The 15746-nt window shown below is 44.6% G+C and overlaps 1 protein-coding gene across 10 annotated transcripts in view; it reads left to right on the top strand.

Annotated features, from left to right (window-relative positions):
- Positions 1–5718: 5718 nt before the first annotated feature.
- The window catches only part of IMMT (inner membrane mitochondrial protein), a 49530-nt gene continuing 39502 nt past the window's right edge, over positions 5719–15746 (top strand). For 5 of the 10 annotated variants that reach the window (XM_066267621.1, XM_066267617.1, XM_066267622.1 and 2 more), the window contains exon 1: positions 5720–5883. In XM_066267621.1, coding sequence (XP_066123718.1) covers positions 5839–5883 — 45 coding nt within the window. In that variant the 5' untranslated portion in view covers positions 5720–5838. Of the gene's footprint in view, positions 5884–15746 lie in introns of all 10 variants that reach the window. The other 5 variants (XM_066267618.1, XM_066267615.1, XM_066267613.1 and 2 more) reach the window with 2 other exon arrangements.

Below are 15746 nucleotides of genomic sequence, written 5' to 3'. Positions count from 1 at the left end.
TGTGTGAGAGAGAGAGAGAGAGAGAGAGAGAGAGACAGACAGACAGACAGACAGACAGACAAAGAGAAGGATAGACAGGGACAGACAGGAATGGAGAGAGATGAGAAGTATCCGTTCTTCTTTGTGGCACCTTAGTGACCCCTTGCTTAAGCCAGCGACCTTGGGCTCAAGCTGGTGAACCTTGAAAAGTCAGTGTGTGTGTGTGTGTGTGTGTGTGTGTGTGTGTGTGTGTGAGAGAGAGAGAGAGAGAGAGAGAGAGAGAGACAAAGAGAAGGATAGACAGGGACAGACAGGAATGGAGAGAGATGAGAAGTATCCGTTCTTCTTTGTGGCACCTTAGTGACCCCTTGCTTAAGCCAGCGACCTTGGGCTCAAGCTGGTGAACCTTGCTCAAACCAGTGAGCCCGTGCTCAAGACTGCGATCTCAGGGTTTCGAACCTGGGTCCTCCACATCCCAGTCCGACGCTCTATCCACTGTGCCACCACCACCTGGTTCGGTTAACAGTCAAGTCAATCTTCAATGAATGTCTTGTATATACCAGGCTGTCCTTCACTACTGTAAAACAAGCACACTGCTCACAAAAATTAGAGGATCAAAGAATGGGCAGATGCTCCAGTACAGTACTTTCGGTCTTTTGTATAGTGCATTTTCACCAATGAAATAAAAGTTGGTTTTGCATCTCATTTGTGTAATCAAACAACTTTCTTTGACTTGTCATTATCTTGTTTAATAAAAAATAATGAAATGCTTCTTCTTTTTTTTTTTTTTTTGTATTTTTCTGAAGTTGGAAATGGAGAGGCAGTCAGACAGACTCCCGCATGCGCCCGACCGGGATCCACCCGGCATGCCCACCAGGGGGCGATGCTCTGCCCATCTGGGGCGTCGCTCTGTTGCAACCAGAGCCATTCTAGCGCTTGAGGTGGAGGCCATAGAGCCATCCTCAGCGCCCAGGCCAACTTTGCTCCAATGGAGCCTCGGCTGCTGGAGGGGAAGAGAGAGACAGAGAGGAAGGAGAGGGGGACGGGTGGAGAAGCAGATGGGCGCTTCTCCTGTGTGCCCTGGCCGGGAATTGAACCCAGGACTCCTGCACGCCAGGCCGACGCTCTACCACTGAGCCAACCAGCCGGGGCTGAAATGCTTCTATTTTTTTTTTTTTTTTATTGCTTCACATTCATTTTGAAATATCCCTAATTTTTGTGAGCAGTATACTTCCAGAGGCTGTGTTCTTTGGCTTGTGGCCTCCTTCCATCTTCAAAGACCATAATTGTACCACTCTGACTTCTGTATCCATTATTATATCTCCTTTTCTGAGTGAGCCTCCTGCCTCTCTCTTTCACTCATCAGGATCTGTGTGATTACATTGGACCAACATAGATAATCCAGGGTAGATACCCCATCTCAAGATTCTTAATCACACTTGCAAAGGTTTTCTTTGTTTTCATTTTTGTCATTTAAAGCAATATATCCTCAGGTTCCAGGGATTAGGAGAGAGTGTACATATTTGGGGATAATTATTCTGCCTATCACACATTATTTTAAAACAAGAATAAACCTATTATGTTAATATATCGTGGGGCAGCTCTGTTAGGCTTGCTTAAGGGGTTACCAGCAGCAAGCACTTTGCCTGATTAGTACACAAGTGCGTGGCTGCGCCACGTGTATATGGCCTATATAAGGCTATGGGTGCTTGCCCTCAAGAGAGATGAGGGATTGAGGATCTGCCAAGTGCCTGGCTGCCACTGTGAGGGGCCATTTTACTGTTTGTTTGCCTGAGAAGCGGTTTTCTCTGCCTGTGTTCTTGTCTGCCGTTTTGAGACTTTATTAAACGGGTATGGACCGACACTTTCTGGCTCTGCATTTTCTCTACCGTCTGCCCGAATCCAATGTGAACCTTTCTGGCCTCAGCCACCAACATTACACATATTTTTATAAAAAATAACTATTCCAAGATAAGAAAAAATTAGTGAGAAGAGTGGAAATGTTTAACCTTTTTGCAAAGCTCTTTACTGTTTGGTTTAATAGAAAGCTGAATTTTGAAATTTGCTTGTGCATTCAAAAAAAAAATAGTAAAGTGAGGATAGGAACCCGTATTCTTCAGGTTTCGCAGTTTCTACTTCCAGATTAAACTGCACAGCCTTCACCAAGTTTTTGTTTTAGAAATATAATTTGGGCCCTGGCCATTTGGCTCAATGGATAGGTGTAGGCCCGACATGCAGACGTCCTGGGTCCATCCCCTGTTATGGCACACATGAGAAGTGACCATTTGCTTCTCTTCCCTCCCTCTCCCCCTTCTCTCACTCTTCCCCTCTTGCAGCCAGTGTTTTGATTGGTTGGTCAGTTGGTTAATTCAAGCATGAGGCCCCAGACAGGGTGGCCAGGTGGATCCCAGTCTGGGTGCATGCAGGAGTCTTTCTACCTCCCTCCACCCGTCACTTGAAAGAAAGAAAGAAAATAAATAATTTGGCCAATCTACGGATGGGTTGGAAGATGAGGTCAGTGCAGAAAGACTGTTCAAAATATTACACCGAATCTATAATCAAGGTATAGCAAGTTAAATATTGAACGCAGTATTCAGTACTATTAGTTCAATATCATAGAAGCTAAATAAATTGAATATCGTGTTTCCAAAGTACTTTCAGTGTTAACTAGATCATTTATCACAGTATGGTATTCTTCCTAGAGGTAGACAAGGCTACTAATTCCATTCATAAAAGAGAGAAATAGATTTGAAAATTATCTAAAATTAAATAATTACTTATGTTTGTATATGTTCAATGTATTTCAATAATCACACTGTCCATATCACCATCACCTAATAGCCCCCAGTGCAGTCTCTTATCTTGTTTAGTAATTTTAGCAATTGAATTGCAGTTTCCCCACTCCATCCTTGCCCGCTGTTGTCATGCTTGGTGATGCTAGCGTGATGACTTTTCTAACACCTTGGTCACAAAACTCTCATTGCCAATAGGCAATTTCAGTCTGCTCCAGCTATGTGTGGCACAGCCGCACCTTGAGCCTGAAAATTATTAACAGCTCTAGCTTCACAATCTCAAACCACAACATTTAACCAAGTCCCTAATCCTCCTCCTCCACATGCAATTTATGGCTTTAAATGTATTCTCCTAAAATAAATCAGAAATTCAAATTACATCTGTCCCAGTAGAGCCCGAGCTCTACTTCGATCAGGCGTCCCCGATTCAACTTTCCCGTGCAGTAGGACACTCCTGCTTAACAGCAGGGCTCACAGCCTCTTCGAGACTACTCTTGAAACAGCTATGAGAAATTCTACTTATTGGTACCGAGACCAATTGCCACAAGGAGAAAGACATGACTGACACACAGGTTAGTTTCAAGAATCACACAGGCAGTATCTTTCTGAAGCTGGAAACGGGGAGAGACAGTCAGACAGACTCCCGCATGCGCCTGACCGGGATCCACCCGGCACGCCCACCAGGGGCCACGCTCTGCCCACCAGGGGGCGATGCTCTGCCCCTCCGGGGCATCGCTCTGCCGCGACCAGAGCCACTCTAGCGCCTGGGGCAGAGGCCAAGGAGCCATCCCCAGCGCCCGGGCCATCTTTGCTCCAATGGAGCCTTGGCTGCAGGAGGGGAAGGGAGGGGAAGAGAGAGACAGAGAGGAAGAGGAGGGGTGGAGAAGTAAATGGGCGCTTCTCCTATGTGCCCTGGCCGGGAATCAAACCCGGGCCCCCCGCATGCCAGGCCGACGCTCTACCGCTGAGCCAACCGGCCAGGTCCCCTCACTTTACTATTTTTTTTTAATTTTTTTATTTTTATTTTATTTATTCATTTTAGAAAGGAGAAAGAGAGAGAGAGAGAGAGAGAAGGGGGGAGGAGCAGGAAGCATCAACTCCCATATGTGCCTTGACCAGGCAAGCCCAGGGTTTCGAACCGGCGACCTCAGCATTTCCAGGTCGACGCTTTATCCACTGCGCCACCACAGGTCAGGCCACTTTACTATTTTTAAGGTGACCAATTGTCCTCCTTTAGGGAGGACAGTCTTTCTTTTGTAAGTTCCGTCCTCCCTTGAAAAGTGTCCTCCTACATGTCCTCCTTTTTGATATTGGAAGACTAATGTGTAAATGTCCGTATTCGATCGATGGAGAGTCGATGGAGTGTGATATGATGTATTTGTATCTAAATGAGTACTTTTTCTTACAGTTATTAAAAATTAATAGGCATGGGCCCTGGCCGGTTGGCTCAGCGGTAGAGCATTGGCCTGGCGTGCGGGGGACCCGGGTTCGATTCCCAGCCAGGGCACATAGGAGAAGCACCCATTTGCTTCTCCACTCCCACCCCCTCCTTCCTCTCTGTCTCTCTCTTCCCCTCCCGCAGCCAAGGCTCCATTGGAGCAAGGATGGCCCAGGCGCTGGGGATGGCTCCTTGGCCTCTGCCCCAGGCGCTAGAGTGGCTCTGGTCACGGCAGAGCGACGCCCCGGAGGGGCAGAGCGTGGCCCCTGGTGGGCGTGCGGGGTGGATCCCGGTGGGGCGCATGCAGGAGTCTGACTGACTGCCTCCCCGTTTCCAACTTCAGAAAAATACAAAAAAGAAAAACAATAAAAAACATTTGTAATATTTTATATTGTAATTATGCTTACATGCCTATTAATTTATTTTTTTTTGTATTTTTCTGAAGTTGGAAACGGGGAGGCAGCTTCAGAAAAATACAAAAAAGAAAAACAATAAAAAACATTTGTAATATTTTATATTGTAATTATGCTTACATGCCTATTAATTTATTTTTTTTTGTATTTTTCTGAAGTTGGAAACGGGGAGGCAGTCAGTCAGACTCCTGCATGCGCCCCACCGGGATCCACCCCGCACGCCCACCAGGGGCCACGCTCTGCCCCTCCGGGGCGTCGCTCTGCCGTGACCAGAGCCACTCTAGCGCCTGGGGCAGAGGCCATGGAACTGTCCTCAGCGCCTGGAGCCAACTTCGCTCCAATGGAACCTTGGCTGTGGGAGGGGAAGAGAGCGATGGAGAAGAACAAGAGGGGGAAGGGTGGAGAAGCAGATGGGTGCTTCTCTTAAGTGCCCTGACCAGGGAATCGAACCTGGGACTTCCACACGCTGGGCCAATACTCTGCTCAGCCAACAGGCTAGGGCTTACAATTGTTTATATTATGCATTTATCATATTATAGTATATTATTGTTGCAATGAATAAAATGTTTCTTTTATTTACGATATTGTTTTCTTCCATTTATTTTTGTATTTTTCATTGTAAAACAGTTGGTCACCTTACTATTTATTAAGTTACATGATCGACACATTAGGCACAAAGGTCTTTCCAGTGTTTGTTTACCCAGTCTCCCGCAATCGGGAAGACTCCTGAAGGGCTGTCAAGAGAAACCAAAGCTCAAGCCCAGACAACACAGATTTGGCCAAACCCATTCCTTCCCAGGAACTATCCCTTTGACAGAGACAGGTGAGAGGCTTTCTTCCTCGGCGTTTCCGAAGAGTCACGCCTACCCGTTTTCGGAGCGGATAGAAGAGTGGGGTTCAGGTACCCTTCCTCCCCTCCCATTCACATAGTAATCCCGAATTCGGACTCTAGGTGCCGACCAGAATCCAGAGCGAGCCCGGAAAAGATAAATCACCCCTTCCGCCAACGGGAGGTCCAACCTCTGAGAGCTGTCTGGGCGGGGACTAGAAAATGTGATGCGCATGCGCGGTGGCGTTAATGCCCTACGATACGCCTGGCGCAGGGAAGCGGCACGGACGCACGCACACACGTACGCCCGCACGCCCGTACGCCCTCCTCTACTCGGGCCGCTCCGCAGCTCCAGCACATATCAGCAGCGTTGTCTACTTGGCCGAGATGCTGCGGGTCTGTCAGTTATCCGGCGTGACCTCCGCCGCCCAGGTGAGCGCGGGGACGCAGGGAGGGAGCGCGTGTTGAAGCTGACTCCAGGCAACCGAGGGGAAATGGGGAGGCTTTCTCTGTGCCTAGCGCCCGGGAGAGAGGTGTGTCTCAGGGCCGCTCTCATCGCGAGGGGCTCTGCCCGTCCTGTCAGGCAGTTAATTCGGGGGTCTGCAGGACTAGGACCCCTGGAGGGTTTTTGCAGAAGCGCGATGGGGTGCTGAAAGGGAAAGGTGGCTGGGCGGTAGACGCAGGACTGGAGGCACCGCTTCGGAGAAGTATCATCCAATCGGCCCCGCGCTACCCAGGTCAAGGACCAATCGTGGCTCCTGGCGCCAGGTCGCCGGTTGTGCTTGTGATAGGTTCCGTGCAGCCAGTGGTTGAAGGTCGTGGGGGAGAACTACAGTTCCCAGGAGGAAATGCAGAGCCTTGGCTTGTTGCATATTTAATGAGGTGCATGAATTATTGAGAGTTCGCGTTTTAGGGGCCAAGTTTGTAATTATTCGGAAGGGATTTCTTTCTTTTTGTAGCTGAGACCACCTCTGAGCGATTCTTAACCTAAACAAAAATAAAAGATTGTACTTCATGGACTTCAAACTTTTGGTACTTGAAGAAGGACAGGAGTCATGACCTTGTGCTCATTTCTGAGATTAGCCTGAGGATCTTTGTCGACAGGTGCTGGGACAAGGTGCAGACATCCCAGAAGCCTCGACACCCAGTTACTTTTATTTCATCATAATTATCAAAGTAACTTTCTAAAATTAAAATAATAAATCTATTTCCATTGATCACAATTTTCAGAGTGTTGATATTTTGGCAAATGTTGTATTTTTGTAAAACAGGTACTGTGATTCAAGCAGTAATTGAATAAAATCACTAGAAGCCAGACTTTCCCAGTTTCCTTACCTCCCCATTTCCTTGTTAGGGTAGGAGAAGCAGCCTCTTCCATAGGAAAATAGTGTCTGTGTTAGTTTTCTATTGCTACATCACAAATACCACAAATTTAGCATCTTAAAACAACACCCATTTTATTATCTTATAGTTTCTAGACATGAATGATCTGGGTTCTCTCAGTGTCACACAGGCTGCAATCTAGGTGTTGGCTGTTTGAGGTTTTCTTTAAAGTTCATGCAGTTTGTTGGCAGAATTTTTTTTTTTTTTTTTTTTTTTTACAGAGACAGAGTCAGAGAGGGATAGATAAGGACAGACAGACAGGAATGGAGAGAGATGAGAAGCATCAATCATCAGTTTTTCGTTGCGACACCTTGGTTTTTCATTGATTGCTTTCTCATATGTGCCTTGACCACGGGCCTTCAGCAGAACGAGTAACCCTTTGCTCAAGCCAGCGACCTTGGATACAAGCTGGTGAGCTTTGCTCAAACCAGATGAGCCCGCGCTCAAACTGGCGACCTTGGGGTCTCAAACCTGGGTCCTTGGCATCCCAGTCTGACACTTTGTCCACTGCGCCACCGCTTGGTCGGGCTGTTGGCAGAATTTAGTCCCTTGCAACTGTCGGACTGAAGCCCCTGTTTTCTTGTCAACTCTCGCCTAGATTTTCTTACAGGATGTTTGAAGTTTTCTTGTCACTAGATCCTCAGAGGCAGTTCATGACATGGATGTTTGCTTTCTTATAGGCTACTAGGAGCTTGTCTATGACTTCAGAAGCTCTCTTACCCTGGCCAAATAGCTCAGTTGGTTAGAGCATTGTCCTGATGTGCAAAGGTTGTGGGTTTGATTACCGGTCAGAGCACATACAGGAACAGATTAATGTTTCTGTCTGTCTCCTTTCCTTTTCTCTCTCTCTAAAATCAATCAATTTAAAAAAATTTAAAAAGCTTTCTTAACTTCCCTGTTTCCAATCTATAGACCCAAATTTCAAGGGTTTCAATTATTAGGCCAGTCCACCTGGATAATTATGTCTACAAAATCTTTTTAGCCGTGCAACCGTAATCATGCGCTTAATTAACAGCAGGGGCCTTGGCCGGGTGGCTTAGTGGATAAATCATCCTGGCATGCCGAAGTCTCTGGTTCAGTCCCCAATCAGGGCAGTAGGAGAAGCAGTCAGTGAGTATACAAGTAAACGGAACAACGAGTTGATGCTTCTCTCTCTGGTCAATAAACCTTAAAAAAAATCAGAGGGTGGAGATCACAGGGGCCTCCTTAGAATCCGGCCTACCATAGTACACAAGTGAGACTAGGAGAATGAAGAAAGTACAGTTACCTTTCAGGGCAGAATTGTTGAAGTTTATCTTTGGAGCCCTCCTTTCATGGTACACTTTTCCAATTCTGTCCTCAGATTACATTATGGTTGTCACCGATTTGTTCCCTCTTTCTGCCCGAAAGTCCAAAATTATTTTTTTCTTTCTTGCCTTTATCAAAATATTTTCTACTTAGTGGGTTCCTAATTAGGATATTAGGAGAAAACAGATTAAGACTTCATACTAAAATGTGGACATTTTTCTGGTTCGCAGTCAAGATTTCTTATCTTCCTAAAATTGCTATCTTAAAAAAATTTAAAAACAAATTTTATAAAATTCATTGGTTTACTCTTACTGTCTCCGCAATCATTCTATAACATTTGATACTGTAGCTTTGTGAAACTATTTTTCCTCTTCTGGCTTTTCTCATGTAGTATCTTAGGGCTCATCTTACCCTTTTTCTCTCTCCCATTTTCCTTTGTTAAGTGTGCTTCCATGTACCTCTAGATATACCTCCAAGGTTCATATTCTCTTCCTCTCTCTTTTAAATTAAGACCTAATTTGTTTGAGCAGCTTTAGAAAAATTGAGTGGCAGGTACAGAGATTTCCCATAAACCCTAAGCCACCACATACGCATAGCCTCCTACATTATTGACATCCCCTACCAGAGTGGTACAGTCGTTAAAACTGGTGAACCTATTGTACATTGGCATATCATAATCACCCAAACTCCATAGCTTACCTGTGTTTCACTTTTAAGTGTTGTACATTCTATGGGTTTGGACAAATGTGTGATGACATTATCCATCATTATGACATAATGCAGAATATTTTCACCATCCCCAAAATCTTGTCTTCTAGCTGTTCATCATTCCCCTAGCCCAAGCTCCACCTTCTGGAAACCACTGATCTGTTATTGTCTCCATAGTTTTTCCTTTTCCAGAATGTCATCTAAATGGACTCATATAATGGGTAGGAATGACTTCTTTCACTTAATAATACGCATTTAAGGTTTTTCCTTGTGTTTTTGTGGCTTGATAGCTCATTTATTTTTAGTGCTGAATAATATTCCATTGTCTGGATGTACCTCAGTTTATCCACTCACCTACTGAAGGACATTGTGGTTGCTTCCAAGTTTTGGCAGTTATAAATAAAGCTACTCTAAACATTCATGTGCAGGTTTTTGTGTGGACGTAAGTTTTCAACTCCTTTGGGTATATACCAAGGAGCAAGCGCAATGGCTAAATTGTATGGTGAGACTGTGTTTAGTAAGAAACTGCCAAATTGTCTTCCAAAGTGGTTGTATTATTTTGCATTCTCAGCAGCAATGAATAAGGGTTTTTCTTCCATGTCTCTGCCAGCATTTGGTGGTGTCAGTATTCGGGATTCTGGCCATTCTGATAGATGCATAATGATATCTTATTGTTGTTCCATCTCTTTATAAGCTATTGGGCTTACATCAGTTCTCAGAACTTCAATCCCTAAGCAGATGACTCTCTAGCCCAGCGGTTCTCAACCTGTGGGTCGCGACCCCAGCGGTGGTTGAACGACCAAAACACGGGTTGCCTAAAGCCATCGGAAATACATATTTTATTTAAAAATGTATTGTATAATAAATATGTATTTCTGATGGCTTGAGGCGATCCCTGTGTTTTGGTCGTTAGACCCCCGCCGGGGGTCGAAAATACATATTTTATTTCCAATGGCTTTAGGCAACCCCTGTGTTTTGGTCGTTCGACCCCCCGCCGGGGTCGCGACCCACAGGTTGAGAACCGCTGCTCTAGCGTCTTTTGATCTTTGTAACCAAATTTCAAAATTCTTGTTTGATTTTGTCAACAATGCAGAACAACCACTTTTCAAAATTCTTTTTACTTTTTCAAACCTCATCTTAAATGTCTTCCTGCTTTTACTATTGCCATCCTAGATTCAGTTCTTTACATAGTAGTTAATAGGGATTTTTTTTGTTTTTTTTTAAGAATTTCTTTTTAAATTATTTTTTATTACACTTTTTTTTTTTTACAGAGACAGAGAGTGAGTCAGAGAGAGGGATAGACAGGGACAGACAGATAGGAACGAAGAGAGATGAGAGGCATCAATTAGTAGTTTTTCATTGCGCATTGCAACACCTTTGCTACCCATGTGTGCCTTGACCGTGGGCCTTCAGCAGACCGAGTAACCCCTTGCTGGAGCCAGCGACCTTGGATTCAAGCTGGTGGGCTTTTGCTCAAGCCCGGGTCTTCTGCATCCCAGTCTGACACTCTATCCACTGCGCCACCGCCTGGTCAGGCAATAGAGGTTTTTTTTTTTTTTTTTAACAATTTTTTTTGGTTTGTTTTTTTGTTTTAATTTTATTTATTCATTTTAGAGAGGAGAGGGAGAGAGAGAGGTGAGAGAGACAGAGAGAGAACGTGGGGAGGAGCTGGAAGCATCAACTCCCATATGTGCCTTGACCAGGCAAGCCCAGGGTTTCGAACCAGCGACCTCAGCATTTCCAGGTCGACGCTTTATCCACTGCGCCACCACAGGTCAGGCCAATAGAGGTTTTTTTAAAATTATTTTTATTTATTTATTCATTTTAGAGGAGAGAGATAGAGAGAGAGAAGGGGGGAGGAGCTGGAAGCATCAACTCCCACATGTACCTTGACCAGGCAAGCCCAAGGTTTTGAACTAGCAACCTCAGCATTCCAGGTCGACGCTTTATCCACTGCGCCACCACAGGTCAGGCAATAGAGGTTTTTTTTTAAAGCACACTAGATCATGCCATGCCCTTTAGTGACATCCCATCAAATTCAGAATAAAATCTAAACTCGACCATACCCACCAGGTCCTTCATGATCTGGCTCTTTGGATATCTTCATTTTTCCACTCTGCCTCAGTCTGTTCTTCTGCCATCTCTAGCGCATACCTCATTGCCTTTTATTTGCTGTTTCTTTTAACCTGAAATCTTCCTATACATCTTTGCTTAGCTCACTTCTTTCACTGAGATATTTTCTCAAATATCACCTTTCCTTCAGAGAGGTCTTCCCTATCTAAAACAGACCTAATTTCTCTCCTTCCTTGCATCACTCTGAACTTACCATTGCCCCACTTTTGTTTTACTTTGTAGCTGTTGCCATTACCTGACCTAATTGTATATTTCCCATATTAAAATGTATTTACTGTGTATTTCCCATATTAAAATGTGTGTATTACAAAAGGACTGTGTCCATACTTTTTACTGCCGTATTTCCAGTGCTGACAGTAGTCCCTGGCTCCTAACAGATGCTCAGTAAGTATTTATGATGTTTGCATGAAAGAACAAATGTGTTCTGTGAGTTTTCTTAATCTCTGTAAGTGGATGTGACCTCCCTTTCAACCCCCATAGGTTTTAAAATCTTTGATTCTCTCCAGAGGAGAACCAGTAGGATATGTATATAAATTAGAAAGAAAGATTGATTTGTTATAAGTAATTGGCTTATGCAGTTGTGTAGTGCGCTGCCAAGTTCAATGTCTAGCTTGATATGCAGAGACCCAGGAGAGCCTATGGTGCTCTTTCAGTCTGAAGGCGGGTAACCCCAAGGCCCAGGAGAGCTGGTGGTGCTGTTTGAGTCCGAAGCCTGGAGAATTTCTTTTCGCCTGGGGATGCTGGGTTTTTTTGCTTTATTCTAGCCTTCAACTGCTTGCATGAGGCCTACCCACATTATGGAAAGCAAACTACTTTACCACAGTTCACTGATGTAAATGTTAATCTCATTCAAAACTCCCTTCCAAGTTTACATGTAAAATTAATCATCATAGATAGTATCTAACTTATGCTTTATGTCAGGACTCATCAACCTTAAATTCTTTACATGTGGATATTCAGCAGAAATGAATTGTTCTCATTTGTGTTTTCTTTTTCAGAAATGTGCTTCAGAGCTTTGGGTCTTCCTTAGTTTGTTTCCCAGATCCAATGCCACCTGTCTTCTTTAGCCCAATCCCATACTGCATCACCTTGCCCAGCCCTTTTTAAGGTGGGCATTGGGTTTGGAAGATCAATGTAGTCCTCTCCCAAGTTATAGGTTTGGTAGTGGTCATCTGCATATGCAGTAATGTTATCTGCTTATCACTTAAACGAAGAGAAAAAAAATTATTGTTCTTGAGGACTGACAAAGCCAGTTTATTTAAGACCAATTTTGATAGCAAAGCTAGTTATTATTGAACTTGTGTGTGGACATTATTAGCTGTCATTTTCTAGAGAACTCTTTCTTTCAGTTAGGTTTATAAAACTGTTAATGAAAATGTCTACTAAGCATACGTGATAGAAAGTAGTTTAGTGTGTCATGCAGCCTGCTGTTTGCTCCTGCCCACACTAGAATCTTTTTTTCATTTCTCTAGACCAGTGGCTTTCAGACTGTTTTGAAATAAATTTTACATCATAACTTAGAACACACAAGTAAGACTGTATAAGTAACACATAATATATATTTATTCATATATGCAAGAAAAACTAAAGTATCAAGTTTTTTTTTTTTTTGTATTTTTTTTTGTATTTTTCTGAAGCTGGAAACAGGGAGAGACAGACAGACTCCCGCATGCGCCCGACCGGGATCCACCCGGCTCGCCCACCAGGGGCGAAGCTCTGCCCACCAGGGGGCGATGCTCTGCCCCTCTGGGGCGTTGCTCTGCCAGGACCAGAGCCACTCTAGCGCCTGGGGCAGAGCCAAGGAGCCATCCCCAGCGCCCGGGCCATCTTTGCTCCAATGGAGCCTTGGCTGCAGGAGGGGAAGAGAGAGACAGAGAGGAAGGAGGGGGGGGGTGGAGAAGCAAATGGGCGCTTCTCCTATGTGCCCTGGCCGGGAATCGAACCCGGGTCCTCCGCACGCCAGGCCGACGCTCTACCGCTGAGCCAACCGGCCAGGGCCTCAAGTTTTATCTTTTGCCATACTGATTAACATATGCCATTTCCATTTCCTAACTGAACAGCAGTTTTTCTTATAGACAGAGTGTGTTTATACTGGGAGAAAATACTGCTGCAGTGTCAAACTTACTGTATTTAATTGTATGATATGTATATTTTTAACCTTAATGCATGACTCTTACAAAATATTTTAAGTTAACTGTAGAAAAGTTGAAATTGTTACGTAGTACTGCATTTCAAATGTGGAACTGGCTGTTAATTTCTGGATGTCTTTTGTTTGTGTGGGAGGAATCCTTATGACAAACTCAGTGAAACATTGTCATTGCAGCAACCAGCAAGTCTAGAGGGGAAACCTGGAACCTCCAGATAAGGTTTATATGAGGGGACTTTAATTATAGTCTTCATTTCCAGGTTGTAATGCTGGATTGTGGTAACTTTTTTCTTTTTGGATTTTTATTTACTATTTTTATTTTTTAAATTAAATTTATTGGGTTGATATCACAGAGACAGTGACTACTCGGAGTAGCAAACCTGTCGTTTGGTTCCTGTTCCTCAAACGAGACACTGCTTGTCGTGGTGGCAATGACTACTTGGAGACCAGAGGAAATGCACCGAGGGGCCGAGAGGAGGCAACAGTCTGGTCAGCAGATCGAAGGACTAAATCCCCATCCCCAGCCTTACTCAGAATTTATTGGCCAGTTTGAAAAACACAAGAAATCAGAAAGAAGAAGTTCTCAGGGGTGAAGTAAAGTGCAAGGAACAGGTTGACTCCTAATCTCTGTTCTGAGAGCCTAACCATTTTTTTGTTTACTAAATTTTATCCTGTTGTTTTGCTGCCTCCAGCGTGCACTGTTTCCAGTACAGGGTCAGAGAGGCCCCTGGACTCTCGTCTGCTCAGTGCTTTTACCCTAAGGTGCCTCACTGTCTCTAATTGTTATCCTAACTCTTCATGTTTTCACAGCATGTTCCCACAGGTTGACACTGATTAACATACAGGTTTCAGATGCCCAATTCTAGAACGCACCTCATGGTTGCTTTTTATTTATTTATTTATTTATTTTTTTTATTATTCGTTTTTAGAAGCTGGAAACAGGGAGAGACAGTCAGACAGACTCCCGCATGCGCCCGACCGGGATCCACCCGGCACGCCCACCAGGGGCGACGCTCTGCCCACCAGGGGGCGATGCTCTGCCCATCCTGGGCGTCGCCATGTTGCAACCAGAGCCACTCTAGCGCCTGAGGCAGAGGCCACAGAGCCATCCCCAGCGCCTGGGCCATCTTTGCTCCAATGGAGCCTTGGCTGCGGGAGGGGAAGAGAGAGACAGAGAGGAAAGCACGGCGGAGGGGTGGAGAAGCAAATGGGCGCTTCTCCTGTGTGCCCTGGCCGGGAATCAAACCCGGGTCCTCCGCATGCTAGGCCGACGCTCTACCGCTGAGCCAACCGGCCAGGGCCCCATGGTTGCTTTTTATATGTTCAGTTTAGTTTGGTATAGTTAAGGAAAAGATGATCTGGGCAAGGACATTACATGGGAACTGTACATTTTATCTTGCCGTTTTTTAGTTTATTTTTCTTAAGTCATGTTTCTAAAGGTTAGAAGCAGCAATAATAACCTTATAACATTTATTACAGGGTTATGTATAAATATATATCAAGGTAAATTATTTTGAAACAGATTCTCCTTTCTCCATCATACATTATTACTAATGAAAAGGAATTCCAGAACTAAGAATTGTCCAATATTTTGTGTGTTAAAGTGGGATACTTAATCTTATTTAGGATAGAAATAAAGAGGCAGTGTAGCTTGGTGCTTAAGAAAGAGAGCTCTGGAGGCAGACTTTGGATTTTTTTTTTTTAATTTTTTTATTTATTTATTTACAGGGACAGAGAGAGAGTCAGAGAGAGGGATAGATAGGGACAGACAGACAGGAACGGAGAGAGATGAGAAGCATCAATCATCAGTTTTTCGTTGCGACACCTTAGTTGTTCATTGATTGCTTTCTCATATGTGCCTTGACCGCGGGCCTTCAGCAGACCGAGTAACCCCTTGCTTGAGCCAGCAACCTTGGGTCTAAGCTGGTGAGCATTTTTTATTTGCTCAAGCCAGATGAGCCCGCACTCAAGCTGGCGACCTCGGGGTCTCGAACCTGGGTCCTCGGCATCCCAGTCCAACGCTCTATCCACTGCGCCACCGCCTGGTCAGGCTGGATTTTTTTTTTTTAAATTACTGATTTTTTAGAGAGGGGAAGGGAAAGAGAGGGAAGAGAGAGAATAAGAAGCATCAACTCATAGTTGCTTCACTTTAGTTGTGCATTGATTGCTTCTCATAGAGACCTTGGATTTAGCAGTGGTTTCTTAGATATGATTCCAAAAGAAACAAAAGATAAATTGGATTTTATCAAAATTAAATTTTTTTTCTTTTGTATTTTTCTGAAGTGAGGAGGCAGAGACAGACTCCACCATGTGCAGGTGCCCGACCAGGATCCACCCGGCATGTCCACGAGGGGGTGATCTCTGCCCTTCTGAGGCATTGTTCCTTTGCAACCAGAGCCATTCTAGCGCCTGCGGTGGAGGCCATGGAGCCATCCTCAGCACCTGGGCCAACTTTGCTCCAATGGGCCTTGGCTGTGGGAAGGGAAGAGAGAGACAGAGAAAGAGAGGGGGAAGGGTGGAGAAGCAGATGGGCGCTTCTCCTCTGTGTCCTGACTGGGAATCAAACCTGGGACATCCACACACCGGGTGACGCACTATCACTGACCCAACCGACTAGAGCCAAAATTAAAATTTTTAT

The sequence above is a fragment of the Saccopteryx bilineata genome, chromosome 3 (genome assembly GCF_036850765.1).
Source record: "Saccopteryx bilineata isolate mSacBil1 chromosome 3, mSacBil1_pri_phased_curated, whole genome shotgun sequence".
NCBI lineage: Eukaryota > Metazoa > Chordata > Mammalia > Chiroptera > Emballonuridae > Saccopteryx > Saccopteryx bilineata.
The sequence above is the reverse complement of the archived record's forward strand: the minus strand, read 5'-3'. Positions and strand labels throughout refer to the sequence as shown.